Here is a 23003-nt window from a genome sequence, read left to right on the forward strand (position 1 = left end):
ATATAGTTTCAATCCCAGCACCCACAAGACTGCCCATAACTATCTGTAACCCCAGTTTCTAGGGATCTGGTGCCCTCTTCTGGCCTCTACCAACACTGCATACATGTGGTACATACACATATATGAAGTCAAATATACACAATATTTTTAAAGAAAAAAATCAAAAGCCAAATAATTTTTAAAAATTTATTTACAAAAATAATCCATGTTAAATTTCAGTGAAGACAGAGAAGTAATTCTAATTTTCCAACTTGATGGTTGTTAAAAAAACAACCAATGGGCAAACCTGGAGGTCTTTGAAGATATTTGCTTTCAAAATTAAGAAGAGGATCAACTGAAAAATTTATCAAAAGAGGATAACTTTTGTAAAGGCATTTTTCTGTGTAAACAGTTATCTGTGGTCTGCTTCATGTTACATTGCTGCAATGTAGTACATGGTGAATAAGTACTTATTGCACGGACAAGCATCCTTCACTGCGTCCTTCCTAGCACCCAAACCAGCTGGTACTCTTCATCCTCCTTGTGACACGGTGCCACCGCGGGTCATATTCCAGTTGCGTGGTTCCTTGGAAGATGTAGTAGTATCCTAAAATGGAAACAAATTCAATTCTTTAAGTCTTACCTTGTGCTCCTTTAAAACCTAGAGCTGTTTTTTAAAGGTAATCTGGACTACAAAAGGTGTGGTTTGTGATGTCAGTGTTAGGGGTCCTTGGCAGTGCACCCTGCTCTGATGCTCCCCTCCAGCAAGCCACTCTCTGGGTGGAGGTCTTAGGAGAGGACACAGGGTCTAGGTCAGGCACACATGGATCTTTAAGGAGGATAGGGCTAGGGTGAACTCAGATTTGTTTATAAGTCTCAGTCCACTTAGTAGGAGAGAATAATGAACAAAATGGGGGTTTCTATTCTTGTTAAATGTGTCAAACAGCTCATCCCATACAATATGGGCTGGGCCATTGCGCTGTGACGCTGACAGGCGAGTTTGCTCAGGCTGAAGCTGAACATATTCACACCACAGGCTGGAGCACCCTGTACCCATGCTGGATCCCAGGCTGCATTTTCATACTTTAAGATGTGATTTCCAATATTTTCCCAGTCTACTTACTTTTGAAATAGAAGACTGCATTAACTTTAGGACCAACTCCTGAGAAGTGTGTGGAAATGAGTCTGGGATAAGTCGGGTCCATGGCCTGTTGCGTCACATCATACCTGAGGAAGGACCACAGTGAGGAGATGAACATTATAACATGAAGCACACGCTCATCTTTCCTGAAAGTGTTCTAAATGTACTGATGAAAACTGCAAAGACCTAACATTGGCTGATTTTCCCTAGGTTATCACAGGACTCAAAACTTGGACCATGACTCTAGTCAGAGCTCTCCCTCCCGGCTCCTCAGTCCTTTCCCATGCCATCCGGCATTGACAAGGGCTTGAAATGTGACAGCCCTCTTAGTTGCCTGTCCCCATTTTTTTGCAAATTCTTTCTAGCAAGACACATATCAATTATTTTCTCCCATGGTGAAAAGAAGGGGTCTTAAGGGCCATGGAATCAATGGGTTTTGAACATCCATGTTAAAGAAAAACAAACAGTAAAACCCATCACATCCACACTGGAGAGCAAGGCCCTAGATTTCCATAAAGTCTCTTCTCCTGACAGAAAAGAAAGAGTCAATTTTCTCTAGACTTCCATGTGACGTCTCAACTTGCTTCTGTCTTATTTTTCACTCAGTTTAGCTCTCCAACCATTACTGGCTCGACCCGGCCCTCTGGTATTTAGGAAAAGGAAATACTTTGGTCAGTTGGAAGTGTAAAAGGGAGCCAGTAGTCAGACAAATTTTTAAGAATGTCGAATTACAACAAATTAGTCCTATTTGTCACCTCTCCAGAAAGTTTGATTTGATGAAATTATAAGTCCTATTTTTCAAACAAGGCTAAAGTTGGCAGACCAATTTTTGTCACAAATGTACGGCATTCAGTTGAAATTAGATGTTGAATTTTAAATATTCAAGAAAACCTAGAGGTTTTACTCTCTTAGTATATTCTGTTATGTCTTGTGTCAAACATGCAAACGATGTGGCTCCTGACTGTTTTCCTTAGCAGAGGGCAGGATGATCCCCCTTCTTCAGTGTTAGGGGAGTGAGAAACCAGACTAGCGGTGAAGTGCATCCGGCCTCCTGCTGGCACCCTGCCACTCAAAGGGCCGCTTCCTCATTTTGTCTTCTGGGTCCACCAGTTATGGGAAGGAGTCCTGGAGCCCAGACACACTCCAAAATTAAATTATATCAGAAACCCGGAGAAAAGAACCAGGTGGGCAGTGACTATTTTATACCCATATTCTCTGATCTTTCTCCCAAGAAAGACAAAGGCATTTGAGGCTTCCATAGAGAAGATGCCATTGTGACTCACCTCCAATACTGCTTATCCACAAAGAAGAAAACCTTCTGGCGAGATGGGTCAAAGGTGGCTGCATCTATCCTCTTCACTGACTTGGGGAATCCCAGAGTGTATATGCTTCTGGGATAGCTTGGCTTTGGTACTAAGTTGTTTATTAACCAGTACTTGTCATCTACGAAGACAAAGACAAAGGGCACAACAGAATTGCACCGAAAACTAAACCTTAGAAACACTGACTTACTGTAAAGCATCTCTCTTGTGCAGTGTTCTAATATTCATTTTAATTTTTGTGCTGGCTGGGGCGGGGGTGGGGGGGATGGGGACGAATCTGAGACTCTATCCATGGTAAGCAGGTTCTCTGTCACTGAGTAATGTCAACCCACCCTGTTTTTGTTCTCAGTAATTTTTTTTTACCTCCTATGGCTCTATGGTTTAGATACTTTTAAGTGCCATTATCTTATATTTCATACATCTATCCAAAAGGCTGCGTATATTTCTTGTATAGTTGAGATTTTATATAAACTGTTGACTTATCATTTAGAGACATGATTACCAAAGTCTAGAGTCTGTTTTTAGTATCTAATTATAAAAAGAGGTACCTTTTTCTACCATGTTCTCAGTGGCAGAACCAAGCATTGGCGTTACCTTTAAAAAGAAATAGTTGATTTCTGCTTTCTATTTCATAAGCAGCTTGGATACCAGACGGGACAGTTGGCCACATGGAAGAAATTGAAGTGATATTGGAGGCGCGACTCCCAGGTAATGTCCACCAGAAGAACCTGACATGAAATGCATTTAATATATGTGAAAATTGCTATAGACTCCTTCAAAACACAAATGGGAACTTGTGAGATGATTCGGTATTGATTCTCACACTTTATTCCATGAGTGTCTGTGTGAGAACACCCTGAAAGAGAGACTTAGTGAATTCTGGTAGTGACACTGGTTAAACAGGAAACAACAACAACAACAACAAAAACCCAGAGTCTAGACTCCAAGGATCTAAGATCCTAGTGTAGTCTCCTGACTGGGTCGCTGGTTTGGTAATGGAAGAAGCTGCTGTTTTACAATCTCAGGAGCATCCGTCCTCCCTCCCACACAGCCTCCCCACTGGCCTCCCCCAACCCAGCCTCTGTCTCCATCTCTGCTCCAACACGAAAACTGGGAGCCATTCTGGAGTTCTCCATGTACAAAAAGAGGTCTACATAGGAGGTTTTTAGGGTCTTAATTCCTGTGTATGTGTGGATATATGTGTGAATGTGTACATGTGTGTTTATATATATATATATATGTGTGTGTGTGTGTGTGTATGTATATGTGTGTAGTGTGGACATATGTATGTGTATGTAGGCATGTGTGTATATTTGTATGTATGTACATATATGTATATGTGTGTTGTGTGTATATGTATGTGCATATTTTTGTGATGTATATATGTGTGTATGTATGTATGTGTTTATGTGTGTGTGCATTTGTTGGTATATGGATATATGTGTACATGTTTGTGTATATGGATATGTTTGTGTATATGTGTGCACTTGAGGTGTCTTCCTCACCCATTCCCCCTTATCTTTTGAGACATATGTTTTCATTAATCCTGGAGATTTTGGGTTCAGTTAGACTGCTTGAGACTCCACAAGCCCCAGTGAGTCTGCTTTCCTCTGCTGCACACTGGGATTTCACAGTCCATGCAGCTGCCCCTGAATGTGTCTATGTGGGGGTGGGGATTGATCTTAGGTCCTCTTGTTTGAACATCTTGTACTTTGCCATCTCCCCAGTACCTGATACCACATCCTTTCTAACCTGGGCTTCTCCACTTCCTGTCTTTTAATTCTCCATCCAGATCCTACTACAAATTTAATTTTTTCATACATTAGCTTCCTAGTCACACAAACAGTATCACACAATTCTCTACTTCAAAAATCTAAGATCGCTCCAAAACTTGAGAATCAGTCCAAGTTCCTGCCACACAAATTTGATCTACATTCTTCCAAATACCTTCTGACAACAAACAAACAAAAACAAAACTACCAAATTTAACCCCACAGCCTATAGCATTGATTAGGTATGAAAATAACCATACCAGTCTTTAAAGAAGAGGATTTTATCTCCCACTGTGGTGACAGCATCAAAGGTCAGGCGTTGCCGGCAGATAGTCTGCAGGGGACGCTCCGGATTCGCCGTAGGTGGGCTTCTTACTGGGGCTCCTAAAAAGACATTTTGATGTTCAACTCTGGGAATTCTGTAGCAGGAATAGCTATTCTTTTTAAATATTCTGTTCCTTAAAGGAAAATACAAAGCAGTCATGTTTCCTATAAACTTCATGAGAAGTGTGCCCCGAGGACTTTATCCCTCTTAGTTACAGCATCACAGAAGAGAATAATTGAATTTACTTCCGTCAGAGCCGGGGTGGCACTGCTCTGAAAACGGTCCAGATGTGAGGGGAAATGAAGACAGTGTCTGTGTAGCTTATCTCACAGGGTGTGCAACAAAAGAGCAAAATTTCCAAATATAGATATGAGAGATTATTGATAAAACTATGAGGTTCAGCTTACCATAGAGGGACTGAATGCTACTTATGTCGTCATCAGAGAGGCGGAATGTCTTGGTGTTAAGGAAACCATAGCTGGGGTACATGACTGAGTTTGGATTGTTGGAATGATGCAGCCCCAAAGAATGGCCAAGCTCATGAACAGCAACAAGGAACAGATTTGTACCTAAGAAGCAAGAAGGTGAGAAGAAAGCTGTGGACTTTATCACTTTCTATTTAACTCACACAAGAAACTGTACATGTTTATAAGGTGCCATGTGATGTTTTGATGCCTACACTTATTGTATAAAGTTCAAGATAGGGTATGTACCATGTATTTGTGGTAAAAATACTCAAAATCCTTTCTTCCAGCCTTTTGAAGTAAATGGAACATTACTATTGTCTACCATTGTATTGCTGCACCGCAGTTCCAAAACTAGCACTCCATGCTCCTGACTGTGACTTATTACCGGTGCATCAACCATTACCTACCCAACTCCCCTTACTCTTCATCAGGTACCCACAATTCTCCTCTCGACATTTATGAGATTAACTTTTCTCATGTCTCAAGATGAATGAGATAATGGGGCATCTTCCTTTGCCTGATCTTTTACACATGGCCCGGTTCCACCCCCGTGAGAGGAGTCCAGCCTTAAGTGGCTGGAAGTTATCCCCTTGTGAATATGCTGTGTCACGTGAGTGCAGGCAGCTACAGAGGGCAGACATTGGTATCTGCCTGGGGTTACTGTCACAGGCCGCTGTGAGCTGTCTGACCTGGGTCCTGGGAATAGAGCTGTTTCTCCAGCCCATTGCCTTGTCATTTGAAAGGAAACAATACATCTAACACAGTAGAGGGGACATTTAGGAATCCTTTACTGATTTCCCTGCATTTTCAAATAGGCTTTCTCAGTCTCAATGATGACATTATAGGCTAGGTAAGTATTGTCAGAGCAATTCTCTGCCACAGATAGTTTACCACTCTGTGGAAGTTTGAATCCCCACTTCTGCGTTCAACTAAAAATGTCTGAAAATGTCCCTTTGGAGCCAAAATTGTCTACAGGTATGGATCATTTTATTGCCAGACAAATGGAACATATTCTGGCATGAATCTTCATAACACAAATCATAGGTGTATTTGGTAGCTCACATTGCTTCTAAATTTTAATTAAAGCTTGTGTCTGTTGTTCTAACCACTCAGGAGGCTGAGACAGCGGGATTGGCTAAGCCTAGGAATTCAAGATCATAATGTTTTGTACAATTAGCTCCATTAGTCTTGATCTTCAAACAGGACTTTCTGTCTGTCTGGTGCTTCTGTTAGGTTGTATGTCCTTTTTGTTTCTTAATCAAAAATATTACTCAACACTGTAACAGAAACCAACAAGCACTGATCAAACTCTTCAATACTGGTTCAAAACAATATGTCAATACTGGATTTAGTACTCCGTGTCTATATCCAACTCAGAAAGGTGATGACGGAGGACTCTGAGTTTAAGGCCAGCCTGAGCCACATAGATAGAATTTTCAAAAACACTTTTTAAGATTATAGACTCAAATCAATTTTAAGAATAAGGCCAGGAGCCAATAGTACATGTTTTTGTCCCTGTTCTTGCACAAACTTGCTTTTGCTTGGTCTCTTTAGACAAGAGCAACTCACATTTCTAGGGTCCATTGGGATTCCAAAACGTTCTCACTTGATGAATAGTTTACAAATAGCCCCTATATGACCCCAGAAAAAACTCAGGCATATGGAACCCGTCTGGTTTAGAATTTATAGTCCAACAAGTACTGAACCATGCATGATGTACCTCTGCAGTCTTCAAAATACCCTTATCAAAAACTTGATAAGTTTTCGGATGTGTATCAGAGTCAAATCTGAAGGCTATGTGTCTATCTTCCAGGTAGAAATGGTATATATGAAAATATAGCTATACATCACATGAAAAATCAATGAGAGAAGGTATTCAGGGCAGAGTGACTATATTCTTGAATTTTTCCCTATGTTTTCCACAATTTTGGAAATTGAGAATTTCCAAAAGATATTAGAAAAGCTATTGAGATGATGACTTAAATTTTCTTATACTATGAATTGCTAATAATAATAACAATAATAATAATAATAAGTTAACCTCATTTCCCATTATCTGAATGGAATAGTGAATTACAGTCCCAACTGATTAATTGAACATTCTGAAAATGGTATCACATGATGAATGCAAGGCTCCAAGACTACATATGAGCCTGTACTTCTCCATCAGAATCTATAAATTTTCTATAAATATCTTTCCAGGTCATCATGAATCTAAGAAATTATTAGTATATAATCAATCACAGAATTGTTTGCCCTTAAGTTTATAGATTTTACTGGTCAAAGCCCAACCAGAAGCTTTTGTCTTTCCAAGAGTTAATACTATGGAACTTGCTCATATGATCCCAGTGGTTCATATAGTTGATCTCTAACATAATCAAACACAGTAACTCTGATTTGCAATGAGGAAAAATTGGGCTAAATGTATTAAGTCTTAAATGTGATTTAGAGATGAGCAATCAGACTGTATTATTTAAGACTACAATAATTATTTAAGGCTATAAAAATTTGTAAGAATGCATTCTTTCAAGATCAGGACCTATTGTAAATCTAGTTATGATTAGTTTTCCTTTTTTTCTCCTACCTTGAGAAGAACTTTTACTCCAGGTTTCTGCCTCATCAAAATGTGCATCTCCTTGAATGCCAGGTCCAGGGTAAAAAGCATGGGCTAGTACACCACCTTTTCCATCAAAAGCATTGGGGTCTCCATGAACTTTTTAAAACGAAAGAAAGTCAATAGTTAGCTACATCTGTCAAAAGGCATGAGAGATGCACTTGGTGGCAACACATGGTGTAGTGAATGATGCTGCCACAACATAGGTTGCGTACCTCCAAATGCAAAAAGGATCATGATGTCAGCCTCGCCTTCATAAATCTTCCTGAATCTCAGAAGACTCACATCACTCCAGACTTGAAAAGCTTTCTGAAATACATAGTCAACTTCCTCACGTTTCATGTCAGGAGTGTAATTAAGGATTCTGTGTTAGAGAAAGATAGAAAAACAAGCATGACACCACTGGTCATTTTTGTCTTTTCTAGTCTCTGCGTTCTGCACCCACACCTGAAGGAAGAATGTCTTCACATACTGACAGTCCATGTAAAAAATACTCTTTTGAAGTTCAAACCATTTTTTCTTCAGAAAACTATTTTATCAATCCAAATATATTTTAGTTTACCAGATAAATTACTGGTAATTATCGTGAAGGATTTAGTTTCATAAACACAAATACCCCTTGTGCCCAAATTCCATATTTATCCATCTTTAATATTCTACATACTTCACCTGTCTTAGTTGTATTCTATTCAGATTCATTCTCTTTGTTTGCAGCTTGTCTGCTCTGCTCTGGACTGGTTGTCTAGCGAATGACTGCAAGTCTTCTTTTAGAGAACAGCTCTCCTTATAGAGATAATGAGTTATGTGTGGGGGGGGGTGCCTGTGTTCATATACATGTTCATATGTGTGTAAGTGTGAGTGTAGTGTGTAAGTGCACGCAGAGGTCAGAAGCTGACTCAGGTGTCTTCCTCAATCACACTCTACTTTACTTGTTGAGGTAGAGTCTCTCAACCAAAACCAGAGACCCTGATTCAAATAGTCTAGCCTGCTCTGGGCCTCCCCGATCCCCGTCTCCTGTGCCTGTAACGGCTTTTCTGTAGTTTCTAGGGATCTGAACTCTGATCCTCACGGTTGTATGACAAGCACTGTCTCCCCCAGTCATCACGCCGGCCTGGAAACAATGAATGCCTTTGTGTTAACAGCACACAGAGGCTACCCTTAGTCTTAAAACTTTGCTATAGCTAAATGTTTCAGGTTTCTCAAAGCCACACGCATGGGAAAGAAAAATTCACTGGGTCAGATGCTGGCATTACCTGTAGGTGAGGTGATGCTTCCTCCATATTGACCTCAATGACGCTGCGCCACGGTGCTGCACATCAGACACGCCACAGCGAGGGGTGTGCATTACTTTCAGAGTAGGGTTGTCCAGCTGCCCCGTTGCTTCGAGCCCAAAGAACTGCTGCATTTCCTGGAGTTTTTCTTCTAGGACGTTCCTCTTGACTTTTGATTTTGTCATTGAAATTCTGTCCTCCTCAAAATCATAATATTTTGTCAAGTACCTCTGAACAAAACACAAGTAATGAACCCAGTTACACTGTACACTGTACACAGCCCAGTTTCTGTTGGGGCCATGCAAACATGGTCAGCAGTACGCTGGTGCTCCTGAACCACATATTTTAGTTACAACCTACATTATTATTATGTAAACAATCAATTATAAGAAAGAAATTTAACTTCCTAAGATATTTAAGCATGTCACAAATAATTAGTCTGACTCCCAAGAGCTCAGTGGAAAAGCTATTTATTTTTCTGCTTCTTCAGACTTGTGTCTTGGGTTTTAGAAGCCATTTTGACATCTAGTGTATAAGGGTACATTGTAAGTGGCAAAATCTTTGTTGTTAGGGTACTTAAACCATTTTGGTTGGCATTGAAAGTTTACTTAGCTGGGAGATGTAGCTTAGTGGCAAAGCACTTGCCTAGCATGCTTGAAGGTTTGGGTTTGTCTCTGGTATGGGGGAACATCTTGACACAGTGGAAGACTTGGAAAATTCAAAGTAAAAATAATGTTAGAAAATAGAGCCAACTGCTGAGCCAATACAGAAGGGCACCCGAGGCCAGGAGTTCAAGGCCAGACTGGACAACACAGCAGACCCTGTCTCAAAAAGGAATGTATGCAATTTTAGAAAATAAGAGCTCAATTTTCTTAACTATAAAATGTAAGATTTTTCAAATCTTATTTTAAAACACTTATGAATAAATATGTGAGATAAGTGAGCATAGAGGGAGCTTGCTGTAACTATTATGAGAATTTAAAGTGGCTGTATAGATTAAGCCATGTCCAAATCCCACATCATTAATGGACATTAAATTACAAATGAAAGACAAAATGGGGTAGGAGAGGAAACAGAACACTCTATCAGAAATGTGGTCCTATTATATTGGGCTAAAATTATTTACCCAAAGCTTTTTGTAGACAGCACAATTATTCACAGATTTAATAATATTCTTTCAAAACAATCATTCATTTTGATATTCCTCTGTGGAAAAACAAAAACAATGCTTAAAAAACAGCTATCTCTGCTGCTTTTCAAATCAAATCATACTTTTCAAAACAAAACTTGTAAATATTGCAAAACTTGCAAAATCAGGAAAGATTTGCCCAGTGCAATCTTGTTAGTACTTACTTCAGCAAATTCTCGTTCATTGCCGGGAGCGGCCGCAGAGGCAGACACCTGCAGGAGCACGAAGAGGGCGAGCAGCTTCATTGTGGCCAGCTCCGTCCAGCACAGCTCTCTTCACTCTGCTCCCGTGCTGCAAGTTCCCTTAAAGTCCGCTTTATATAGCCCTTTAGACTGGATCTGCGAACCTGAAGTCTCGGAGTGACTCACCGTTGTTATCATCCCTTGCTTTCCTCCAGGATCATGTGAACAGTGGGTCAGACTGTCATCTAACTCATCACTCACCTAAGCATGTCTAACATTTCTTCAAAATAACCAAGGAGCCTGAGCTACTCATTCACAAGCACAGGTAAGACCTGAGAGCAGCAAATCTACCAAACACACAAGACGACTCTGCTAGTAAAGCTTTGGAAAGCTTGGGATTGTCAATTCTCTCCAATTATTGATGAAGTGCTTTCAAGGAAATTTTAAAAGAATGTGTGAAGAAAAAATTTGCTAGGATATACAAATCCTCTATTTGTTTAAAACTTTAAACCTTTGTTCACACAAGAGAAAGTTTGGGACAGCAGTGTGCTTTGATACTTGCTCTGTGTGGACGCTTAGGTTCTTATGTGGACTGAGATTTTCAGACACTAGAGCAGAAACCAACCCCAGCTGGATGTCTGCAAAGCTTCTGGAGCTCACTTCCTCCTCACCCATACAGCCTGGGGTGGGCAAGAGTGGGCAGCCTGAGCGCAGCCCTGGCGGAGTGCGTAGGGAAGACTTCCCTCTGCAGCCTCGCCATCTCCTTCTCCCAACCCCAACCCAACCATCTCATCTGCACAGTTCCACCTTTCAGTCAATGAAGTATTTAAAGAAAGGAAACATTTACCAAAGAAGGAGTAAAATTGCTGAAGTAGAATTTTGGACTGTGAGTTGTGTGGACAGGGTTCTGTTCAGTCCCCTTTAAGCAGCTTCCAGATGAAGAGTCTAACACAGGGGTGAACAAACGGGTTGTAATGTAGACACTACTCCTTCCAATCTGCTGGACGGGGACATGATGGCTATTTCCTAATGTTGATTTTTATTCATTTTTAGGGGCCTGTGAGATGATTCAACAGGCAAAAATACTTGCTCCAAAACGTGATGACCTGAGTTTGATCTCAGGAACCCACACAGTGAAAGGTGAGGACAGATGATTGAAAGTTGTCCTCTGAACTTCACATGCCTACTATGGCATGAATGCACTCACAGAGACATATATAATAAACAAATAAATATTGACTTTTAGGTTATCATGCAAAACAGCAGATCCAGTATGGCTTCTCCATATACATGTGTCCTCTGTTTGCTGCCCTTTGTTTCCCTTTCCTAAAGACATTAGAGGTCTGGACTCTCCTCTCCTCAGATAGAAAGAGAAGGTGCCCCACCTGACACACCACACTCTCCCTGTATCCTTACCAAATACCCCTGTCTCTTTCCTGTTCTGTGGCTTGATTTCTAGGTGATCAATTTGAAATGGGAACAATACTCTTTAACCTCCTTGTGCAATTGTGACAGGGGGTTAAGCACTCTAGTAGCAGGACAGCGGCTCACTATTATCCAGTCCCTTCCCTTTGACCTTAATGGAGACTATCAGACATTGAATTTGTAAGCAGGTGAAGTTTAAGAATTCATAAAGAGAGTGATAATGTGATGAACTTTACCCTTTCAAATATTTAATTTAGCTCAAGAATCATAAGAGGACGACAACTGTGTTGGGCTAGAAAGTGAGAAAATGCAGGGTTTTTGTCTGTTGATTGTTTTGTATTCTTAGTGATGAAAACTGCCTTGAGGGTAATAGACACTCAGCAAGTGCCTATCGCTGTATCTGGATGTAGGACAGTAAAGGAAATGAAGCCAAGGGTGGGAGCAATCACTAACAGGAGGGTGTTCCTGTTTCACTGAAAGAAAGAACTGGTCTCATCCCCAGCAAGACAGAATTGAGCTCTTGGAAGGTTTTCAGGAAATGTCTCATGCATTACAATGCAAGATGCAGGAGTATAACAGAGATACTAAGAAGTGAAAGAATGCCCACATTTTGGTTCCCCTATGTCTCAACTCACCAGCTGCTCCAAAGTTTTCCAGGGTAAGGAGATAAAGGCCACATGGGCAGCTACAGGACCCAGAAGAGGGTGCCAACATAATTCCTAGACTCGGGCAGACCAGCTTAAGCATCTTGGTCTGTTGTTTAATGACCTCAAGCTATTGCCTTAACTTCTTCAAGATGAGTTTTCCATTTGTGAAGTTGGAGTAAAGATTGCTTCTACATCAAGAATGGCTATAAATATTGCATTAAACAATAGAAAAAAGTAGTGAGCCAATGGCCTGGCACACCTTAAAGATTGCCTACCCTATACCTAAGGCTCAGAGAACAGCACAAAGGAGGGGTAAAAATATTCTGAGAGCCAGAGCCCCAGGACCCTGATGTGAGCTAGTGATTTCTGTATATAACAGTGAAGCTGTGACCTGTATAATTACGACACCAGTAACATGTCAGTACGGATGTGGGAACTATTACAAGGCTTATAAATGAAAAACTCCATGCAATTAATGGTTGTTGAGAGAAAAAGAATCAGTTTTCTCTGGGAATGAACCTCCTTGATATCTTATCCAACCCCAGATGACCAACCTTAAAACCAAACACACAGAAGCACAACTGAATTCTAAATGGACTCAATAAGATTTCTCTCTCTCTTGCTCTCTCCACACACACACACACACACACACACACACACACACACACGCACACACACGCACATACACACTGCACGCATACACACATGCACACGCACACACGCACTCTCTCACACACACGTATGCACACACACACGCGCACACACACACAATTCTGTGACTGCAATGTTTCCTCATGCTTTCTTGCTGCGCTCTCATTAAGGGATTTTCTTTTAAAGTTGGTTATGAGGACAAAGAGGAAGACTGGCTAATGCTCAGCTCCCTTTCCAGAAGGAGCTGAAATATGATCCTGACCCAAATCCAGATCCAAAGCTGAGGATCCCAGGAGAGATGGGGATCGAGAATCGAATGGCCGATGGTGCTCTACACAAAGAGCATGTTTATGAAAATGCAGATAGCAACACTGCCCAAGTTCTCCATGCACAGAAGGGTGGGTGCATGACAGAACTTCCTTAAGTAGAAGGCATATTTTATAACATAAAAGTTTCCAGAAGTATATGGCTCTAGTCATTGCTTCACCCTTAGACAGGCATCAGGACAGCCATTTGTAATGTCCCTCCCCAGGAATCCGGAGGTAAATTGAAGCATGGTTTCTGGAAAAGACCAGGAAGGAACTATGCTCCCAAAACACACAGACTTCCCTGACCTTTCGCATGCTGATGGCTTGTTCATGCAGGAAGAAAATTTCCGTTGTTCAAATTTCCTGCTTTAATGGATGAGAAGATAGGAGCCTTGGGAAGGAAGTGAGCTGCTCCTGAGGGCATTCTGAGGTCTCCTCACCATGTCCTGCTTCTTGCTACTCCATCCTTTTTATTCATTTTTATTTTCCTTCAATGCAGAGAGGTTCATCAAAATAACAAGTTAAATACAATTCTAAATACAGATGCTATTAGGAAAATCAAACTCTTGCTGAGTTCCTCTGTTGGCCTCTGTCTCATCAGCACAATTACCAGTGACAAGAAACGGCACCCTCCTGGAGACACTGGCTGGGGGTGCTGAGTGCAACTCCTGACAAAATGAATTGGACATTGACTTGCTACTCAATCTGCCTTTGTCAGTCAGAGACCGTGAGAGCAACTGGAACTTCCAAGGCACAGTCAGCTGCCTTCTGCACCAGAGCTCCTCTCAGGGCTGTGCCAGAGAGCTCTCTAGCACAAAGACAGTCCTCCCACCTAGGCAGTGACAGTGTTGGCAAAATCCAGAATGTGGGGAGCTGAGGAATGGCTATCACAACGGTGTAGCCCAGAGAAGGAGAGCAGAGATGCAGAGAACACCACGTGTCCTTTGCTCTAACAAAGGCTCCCTTGCAAACAAATGCAAGCTAAGAGACAAAATACAGCAGGAAGTAGTGATCACAAGAACAGAGATGTGGTTCTTGTGTGTCTGCTGTTGGAGAGCTCTAGGACTGGGGTTGTAACTCGGTGAGAGAGTACTTGTTAGGCCCACATTGAACCACATTAATCCAAGAATCATAAAGATAAGCGTGACTACCTGAGTGTGTCTGTGTGCATGTGTGTGCATGAGGGCATGGGTTGTGACTCACATGTGTGGCCTGATTTTGACTCTGAAGCCCGGTTTAATGGAGACAGACCTGGCCTCAAAGCCCAGCTATGTCACCTACAAACAGTGTGGTTCTCTCAGGTTATTTAAGGTCAGGTTCCCTGTCTATGCACAAGTACTGTGAGGATTAGACAAGAGAATAAAAGACACTAGTCAGCACTGTGTCTAACCCGCTTCTTCCTCTCGTCACACCTGGACAAGTGTTTCTCAACATTATTAAGATTTCTCATAAATGGCACTTTAAACATTTCATTATTGCTCCATACCAGTTAGAACCAGGATGCTCTGTGCTTCTGTTTATTGCTTGTATATATCTCTCCTTTATGAAGAATGAGCTAAATTCTTTTGCCTCCAATAACCAGGCTTTACCTGATTGGAGATGACACTGTCCTCTTGAGAAGGCCTGTACTCTACTCTACTGGGAAGGGGAAGCCACTTGTTTCCAGTGGAATCTCTCTAGGGGATAATAAAAAGTTTTGAGACAACATTTATGATGCTGGGAGATCTGTCTTATGCCATAAAGAATATCACTCTTCTTAGGAGGGACTAATTGACTGAAACCAGCAGTCAGTTGGCCTCAGAAGATAGCAAGCCAATGACTAGAGAGAAGAGAGCGAGTTGGAAGTCGTCTGCACAGTTCTCCATAACAATGAGTCAAAGTAGGTTTAAATTCATAAATCATTTTTCCAAGTATTTCTCTTTTCTTTCAAGCCCCAACATAAGCAGTTAATAGGCTCTGTATGTCTTACTTTCGTATTGTGACTGCAAACACAACCCGATTTCTTTCCAGGAGTCTAAATTTAATGATGTTCAAACTACATTATAAGAGAAAAGGTGACTTTTAGGAACTGGGGGTGTGACTCAGTGGCAGAGGACAAGGTCCTGGGTTCAACTACCAGTGTGGCAAAGAAGAAATATGAAAGAAGAAAAAGAGGCGAAAGGGAGAGAGGCAGACACACAAGAAGGGAGGGAGAGAAAGAAAAACAAGAAAAAGGGAGAGAGGCAGGGATTCCTCCTAAACTAAGCGATACTGAAAGCGGTGGGAGAGACTGTGAGTTCTGGCACCTGAAGAGTTGAAGAAGCTCCTCTCCATGGCCACAGGAGGCAGCAAGACAGTGAGGTTCTGGCTTCCATTGTGGCCAACATTCTTAAAGCAGAGCATGCCCAGGAAGCAGTAATCACAGAAACAAAAAAGCCATGCAGGTTGGTGAAGCAACAGGAAGAAGCAAAACTCCCCAGTGACTGAGTCTCGTCTTTCTTTAAGAAAGTATATTTTCTTCAATGTATGTGATTATAGCCTTCAAAGGCACAAAGGAATAGTACCAGTAGGTATCTAATAAATGCATGTTTGACTTTAAATGAACTGGAAAAGAAACAGAGCAAAACCCCATAGATGTGACTTCAGTGAACTGGCACAGGCATCTGGACCATGCACATATTCAAACTGTGTACAGGAGAGCCTTAACGTAAAGCTATAAAATGTTCACTGTTCAGCCCAAACCTTGAGACATTACTTCCCAAGGAAACATGGACTTTCAGGGACTTCTTCTGCCCTCAGCTGACCTTGAACACATCTTCCTTCGAGAGTTGTGTGGGCTGTAAGCACAGTCACAGTCAGAGCTTCCATGTGCCAAGGTGCCGCCTTCTACTGAAAACTGGAAACTCTCAGGCCCTAGTAGAATTTCTAGGCACACTGGATAGTTGAGGCGGAAACAGATTTTGAATGAATGTTCTTCACTGGAAGCTGTCTGTTGTCTCTGCCTGCCTGTCTTTGCTACTGTCCTGACAGACATTCAGGTCCCACAGAAGAGGAAACAGGCTGTGCTGAGGAAGGGGGTGGACATGGATTCAACAAGCAGGGAAGAATAAAAAAAAAAGGAAACACAAATGGGGAAAGACAACAAAAGCTCTGGCCTGAAGCTACCACAGAAGGGAGTTCTCGCTACCCCCATTGGTTACCTCACTCACTTCAGACAAAACAAAGAGAAAGGCTCTTCCTTCTTAGCACAAGCCTTTTCGTGAGCTCAGGATTCGTATCTTAGTTTCATGAGGAACAAAAAATCTTTTGGGATTTTCCAACCCAAGTCAGCTCTAGAAGACTCTGAGAGTCAGGAACTTCCTTCTTAACAGCGAGCCAGTGAGGTGATTAACAAGCTCTTCAGAGGGCACTGAGTCAATCTATAACCGTAAACAATCTCAGGAGGATAGCAAGTCTGAGATTTATCTAGGTGTCCTAGATAAATCCTAGATAGAAGCCTCCATATTATCCTAGGCATACTTAAACCAAGGAAATTCACGGGAAACGTGACCCTAGTCACGCTCTGCTCTGCTTCTGGAAAGAGTGATTCTATCTTCTTTCCTTCCGCCCAAGTCCAGCCTGTGCTCCAGTTCCCATGCTCATCCCATGTGACCTCGTCTCATGACCTCCTTCTTGTCTTCAAGGCCCATCAGAGCAACTGGCAGTCTCCTTAGCACCTGTGACGTAAGCAGCAACTTTTGTTCACACAACTCCATGGAGTCGCTCTTCTCAGCTCCTACCTGACGATACCATGTCCAGCTAGGACAGAAGACCAAAGCCGCAGCATATATGATTCCCACGCCTCTTTTCTGAGGAAATTAAAGTTATGTATGGAGAATTTAAAATTGATGATGAAGGTTTTTTTATATCTCACTATAGGTTTTTTCTCTTTTTCTCATTATAAGATTTTAAATATTTTCTCTGATTACTTAAATAATATATGCCAGCTGTAAAATACTTGTGTTACAAAAAGAAGGAGAGAATCAAATGCAGTTGCTATTGAAGCGCAAGACCACCACCCTTGCGTTCATCATCTCCTATGACTTCCATTATGCACATGTGCACATGCTGTTCTTTCAGAGGCACAATTCACATCATGTATGATTCTTACAAAAAATGCCCATTTTCAATGGAGTAGATGCTTCTTCTGTTTGCATCATTCTGTATACATCCCCTTTCTCCTTCTGTCCTTTCCTTGAATAACCCATTATCTTCTGCTCTCTGGCTCCTCAGAAATTCCCTCCTTGCTTATCCTGTGTTTACACATATAGTCATACAATTGTGTGCACACACACATATATATAATGCAAAGCAAACACATCTCTTGCTTTGTTCTAGAGAACAGAATTATTTTACATAAATTTCTCTGTTTTCTTCTCTACAATTTTTATACTTGTTTGCTGTAGGAGTTCCTTCTGTTTGTGTGTTGCTTTCATTGGATAATGAATAAAGAAACTGCCTTGGTCTAGTTGATAGGGTAGAACTTAGGTAGGAAGAGGAGACAGAACTAAATTCTGGGAGAAAGAAGGACAGAGTGAGAGACACCATGGATCTCCTGCCTGAGACGGACACTGGTTAAAATCTTGCTGGTAAGCCATAGTCACATGGCAATATACAGATTAATAGAAACGGGTTAAATTAAGATGTAAAAATTAGCCAATCAGGCTCTCCTGAATCCTGTCCCAGCCTTTATCCAGGAGAGAGTGAACTTCTAGCAGACTCCCATTGGAGGAGGGAACCCTCATCTGGAGATGGATGGAGATGGAGGCGGAGAACCACGTTGGAACACTGAACCTAGCTCCCTAGGTCCAAATGAGAGGCAGAAGGAAAGAGATCGTGAGCAAAGAAGGCAAGGGCACAGGAAACCTTCATCCGACGTTGGATGGCGATACAGATGGAGACCCATATTGGAACACCGAACTGAGCACTCCACAGTCCAAATGAGGAACAGAAGGATGAAGAAAATAAAAAAAGTAATCAGGACTGCGAGGGATGCGAGCACCCACTGATACAAGGGGACTGATATAATGAGAGTTCACCAAGGCCTGTTGGACTGGGACTGAACGAGGACGTGATCCAACCAGATTCTCTGAATGTGGCTGGCCAGGAGCCTTTTTGAAAAGCCATTGACAATGACACTGGGACTTGCTTCCTCTGCATATACTGGATTTTGGCGCTCCAGTCTGTTTGGACTCTCATCTTCCCTGGACCTGGAGGGAGGGGGGAGGAACTTGAACTTCCCACAGGGCAGGAAACCCTGACTGCTCTAGGGGATGGAGAGGGAGGAGGAGAGGGAGTGGGGGGAGTGGGAGGGTGTTGGGAGGAGGGGCTGAAATGGAAACTTTTATAATTTAATAAAAAAAAAGAAAAGAGAAAATAAATAAATAAATAAATAAATAAATAAATTAGCCAATCAGAAGTTAGAGCTAACAGCCAGGCAGTGTTTAAATGAATACAGTTTCTGTGTGATTATTTCGGGTGTAAGCTAACAAGCGGGCCCTCTCTCCTTGCAGCACTTGTTTGCTAGGCCAATGATAGATGGAAAGGCAAAAATCAAGTCCAAAGTGCAGCTAAGGCAGCCTCCATGCTCCTGTACCCACTTCCATGGGGTAGAAAGAGCATTCTACAGGATTAGGCAGCGTATGTCTCTAACTCTATCACTCGGGAAATGGAGGTGAGAAGATAAGAAGTACAAGGCAAGAACAAGCTGAAAGATCCTGTCTCAAAACAAGCAGACAAGCACAAACATACTCTGACAGCTGAGAACAGTCCCTGCTTTGTAGCAACTCTAAACAGACAAACTCAAGTTACTGAGGCAGGAAGGCAGTCTCTCCTGCATCTACTTCCCTTTCTACTCTACCCCGGAAGCTAGACACTGGTTCCAGACCCCAAGGCATCAGGGCAGTTATAGAACCATCCTAGGACCTTAACCTCATAAGACAGTTTCACATTTGAGGCAAGAATCCTTTGAGGTGAAGCAATACATCCTTTTAAATGATAAACGCTCTCTTCTTCAAGGGACAGGTTGATGGGATTGTTACTTTGCATGTTTAAAATCCCCAAAAGAATAGAATATAGTTCTCAGAGGCTTAAGATGGTGCAAATCAAAGGATACCACATTCTGCCCAGTGCTGTTCAGTACTTGGGGGAACCCTGAGCTGACTGTACATGATACCAAAGGATTGGTAGTCAAGTAGGCAACTGAAAGTGCAGCCTCCTGCCAGGACTGACTGAGAGTAAAGATGGCACTGAAAAGCAAGGATGACCAAGACCATCAAGAGAGGAAAACTTGGTACAGCTTCAGAGCTATTGATGATGCAAATACTCTTTCCTATACTCTGGCCAGATTTCCTTAACTGCCCAGAAGCGGAGAAAGGGAAACTCCAGGGAAAGAAATTTGGGAAGGGCAGTCCAGTGCTACTTGCTGCTCACCTCAGAACATGTCCGTTTTCCAAAACTGGGAAATGTAACGAGTGAAAGGAGTCATTGGGTTTTAATGAGCCAAGCAAACATTCCTGTAAGGACTGGTACTGAAAAGGCAGCTGGAATTCCCTGCTCTGACCATCCACAGGGAAATCCCACTGGTTTGATATTTCATATTACTGGTGGTTTCACTTGGCTCTCTGTTTTCCTATGGGAAGAACCTCCATGGTGAACAAATTCTGTGACTTCAGCTGCAACCCCTTTTATTATCATTGGCACCCCAGGTGCATACTTGGCTGCTCTTAGTTATGACAGGGATTCTTCATGTTCTCGCTGTTCCCCAAAATCACCAGGGCCTAACTGGCTTTGGCTCCTCACGATGTCACAGATGACTTTCATTCCTTGACTCTGGGAGACTCAAGCCTAGCAAAGGCCATAGAGATATGAAACAGAGACAGAGAGGTGGCATCTGACTGCACAGAAGCCTCCTGAGAGGAAAGCAATGGGATGGACACTTGTGGACACATTTTGTTTCATCTTAATGATGCTAAAGTCTTGAGAATATCTCTCTGTTTTTCACAAGAGGACCTTGAAGCTCAGAGAATACTCAGAACTCTGTGAGCCAACCAGCTGGTGAAAAACTAACCTGCTTTTAGGTAAAAAAAAAATTGATATATCATATACAACTGAAATATGTGCAAATCACAGTACTCATCTCAATGGAGTCTCAAAAGTGAATGTGCCCATGTAACCATAAACAAGCCATTTTATTTAGTTAGTGGTTCTATTGAGAGACATTTAAAAGTTTCTGTGCTTTCCTAACCATTAGTTATTGATATGAGAGTCCCCTCTGTGTGCTGTGATTAACATTAATGAATGAAGAAACTGCCTTGGCCTGTTAATAGGGCAGAACTTTGGTAGGTGGAGAAGACTGGACTGAATGCTGGGAGAAAGAAGGGCAGAGTCAGAGAGACACCATGGATCCACTGCTAGAGATAGACGTGCTGAAGCTTTGCTGGTAGGCCATGACCTCGTGCTGATATACAGATTAATAGAAATGGGTTAAATTAAGATATAAGAGTTAGCCAATAAGAAGCTAGAGCTAATGGGCCAAACAGTGATTTAATTAATACAGTTTCTGTATGATTATTTCAATTCTGGGCAGCTGGGACAAACAAACAGCTTCCTCCAACAAATTGGTGCCCACATGGCCAACTAAATACACTTAAAACCTGAGAGAATTTGAAAAGGAATTCTAGATCCAAAAATACAGTTTAACACAGCTTCTTGCTGTTTGCTGGCAGCATGTTGCAGCTTCATTAAGAAAGGATTTCCTGACTCAGCAGCAGCTGCAGAAAAAAAAGCCATGCCGTTTTGAAATGCAGGCTTTCTGAGCCAGCTTGACCTCTGGCTCCTTCTGGAGACCAAGCATTTGGATTGACTTTGTGAGCAGATTGCTGCAATTTGCTTGCTGGCAACTTGGACTAGCTACGTGCCTGAAAGTTGGGTGGGGTGCACAGCTCCGAGGGGCAAGCAGCTCTGCCATGCTGGGCTGGGCAGGGCAAGTAGGAAGTACCATATTTGACCTAGTAATGTCACAGCTTAGATTCTTAAGTGCTTAGCATTTTAAGAAGCACTTCCGGTCAGAGAATAATTACAGATACTCAATAAAGACAAATCCAGATGAATCATAGTGTTGGATAAATGTATGCAGGCTTGGAAGAGAGAAGAAAAAGAGTATACAGTCATAAAATAAAGATAAAGTCTTTAAAGATACATAGGACAGACAGTCATAGATTAAAGGAGTAAAGATAATAAAATAAATATTAAAAAGCAATAGAGTAAAAAAATTCATGTAAAGATGAACTATACACAGAGAGTCTGGATTATGTATATTATTGTATTATCTTTGAATTTTTTGACTGTGAAGGAGCTAAGAACAGAGAGACATTTCATTTTATGGGTTGCTAAGCTAAACCAGCATGTATATAATAAAGTTATCTAGATTTCAGATTTTGGGTCTAAGGATATGTTGCTTTGTAAAAGAGGTTTCTCTTTTGTTTCCACAGAGGATGTGAACCTGTGGAATCCTTCCAGACCAATGTGGTTTGATAGACTAAGACCCCCTGAAAAGTTGCCAAGAACACCTCCCAAAATTACTTCACCCAACTGCTGACTGAGATGAACCTAGCCCTCAAGACCTGATTAAAAATGCCCCCAAAGAGCAAGAAGTAGTATGAACAGAACTATACCCATATTCCCAAATATTGTTTATAATTGTTTGTTTATTTTTAAAGGAGGCTATGTTGTAGAGATTTGCATTGGTATGAATCTTTGTTTATTGATACAAATTTAAGGTCAATTTTGCTATATGTATATTTATGCTCTTGATTAAGGTATTGTGGTTGTGTAGTTTATTTTTAAAATGTATTGTATAATTAAGAAATATAAGTTAATAGATAATCATCTATAATAGTAAAGCTTGTAGTCATGTTAGTTAGATTTTCTAGATGTATGGAGATATAATTCAGTTAGATAAGTATTCTTCAAATCTTTCAGAGACCTTCAGAATATGGCATTTAAATGTTTTAATAAATTAGGACTTTTCATGACAATGAGGCAGCATCAATCTACTTCAAGAGGAAGATGGACATCAAAGAGGCTTTTTATGGAGTTTGTTAGCTATTTGGACAAGAAACTGCTCTTGCCTAAATTGCTGAACTGGAGATGAGGACCCACAAAGAAATGACTGCTGAACTTGGCTAAAGGTGAGACTGTCCTTCAGGGTTCCTGCTTCATGAAAGAGTCTGCCAGACATTCTGTGGGACACAGAAGAAAATGACTGACAAACTGCCAGTATAGGCAAAACTGTCTTTGAAATTTCCTGATTTATGGAAAAGTCTGCTGAATACTAAGGGCCTGCCTATAGGCTGAAGATGGATGTCCCAAGGGTACAGAAGAACTTTGGTTGACTGTCCAGGCAGCAAGATAGCTCTGTCAATTCTAGAGTTTTAGAAGTTGCTTACAATATACTTCCTGTTTACTTAGTAATATTCTATCCTCCTGGAGTCTTTGATGGAGTTGAAGAATTTATAGTTATAGTTATAGTTTTCCTTAGTTATGATAAAAGATAAAGTATATATAAATACTGTATGTAACTGTAATTCTTGTTTGATACCTGTTACATGTAATTTTACTATGTTAAAGTTAAAACCTTCCTTTTTATTTAAACAGAAAAGGGGAGGTGATGTGGGAGTTCCCTCTGTGTG

The 23003-nt window shown here is 41.4% G+C and overlaps 1 protein-coding gene across 1 annotated transcript; it reads right to left on the reverse strand.

The window, feature by feature from the left end:
- Positions 1–172: 172 nt before the first annotated feature.
- Mmp12 (matrix metallopeptidase 12) lies at positions 173–10837 on the reverse strand. The gene is made up of 10 exons (XM_048434716.3): positions 10245–10837; positions 8874–9121; positions 7836–7984; positions 7591–7719; positions 4947–5108; positions 4475–4598; positions 3037–3170; positions 2404–2563; positions 1103–1206; positions 173–586 (listed from the first exon to the last, which is right to left on the reverse strand). Exons 1-10 carry the CDS (start codon positions 10323–10325, stop codon positions 486–488), a joined length of 1392 nt encoding a protein of 463 aa, XP_048290673.3. The 5' UTR covers positions 10326–10837; the 3' UTR covers positions 173–485.
- Positions 10838–23003: the final 12166 nt, after the last annotated feature.

The sequence above is a fragment of the Myodes glareolus genome, chromosome 4, assembly GCF_982192425.1.
Source record: "Myodes glareolus chromosome 4, mMyoGla1.1, whole genome shotgun sequence".
Classification (NCBI taxonomy): Eukaryota; Metazoa; Chordata; class Mammalia; order Rodentia; family Cricetidae; genus Myodes; species Myodes glareolus.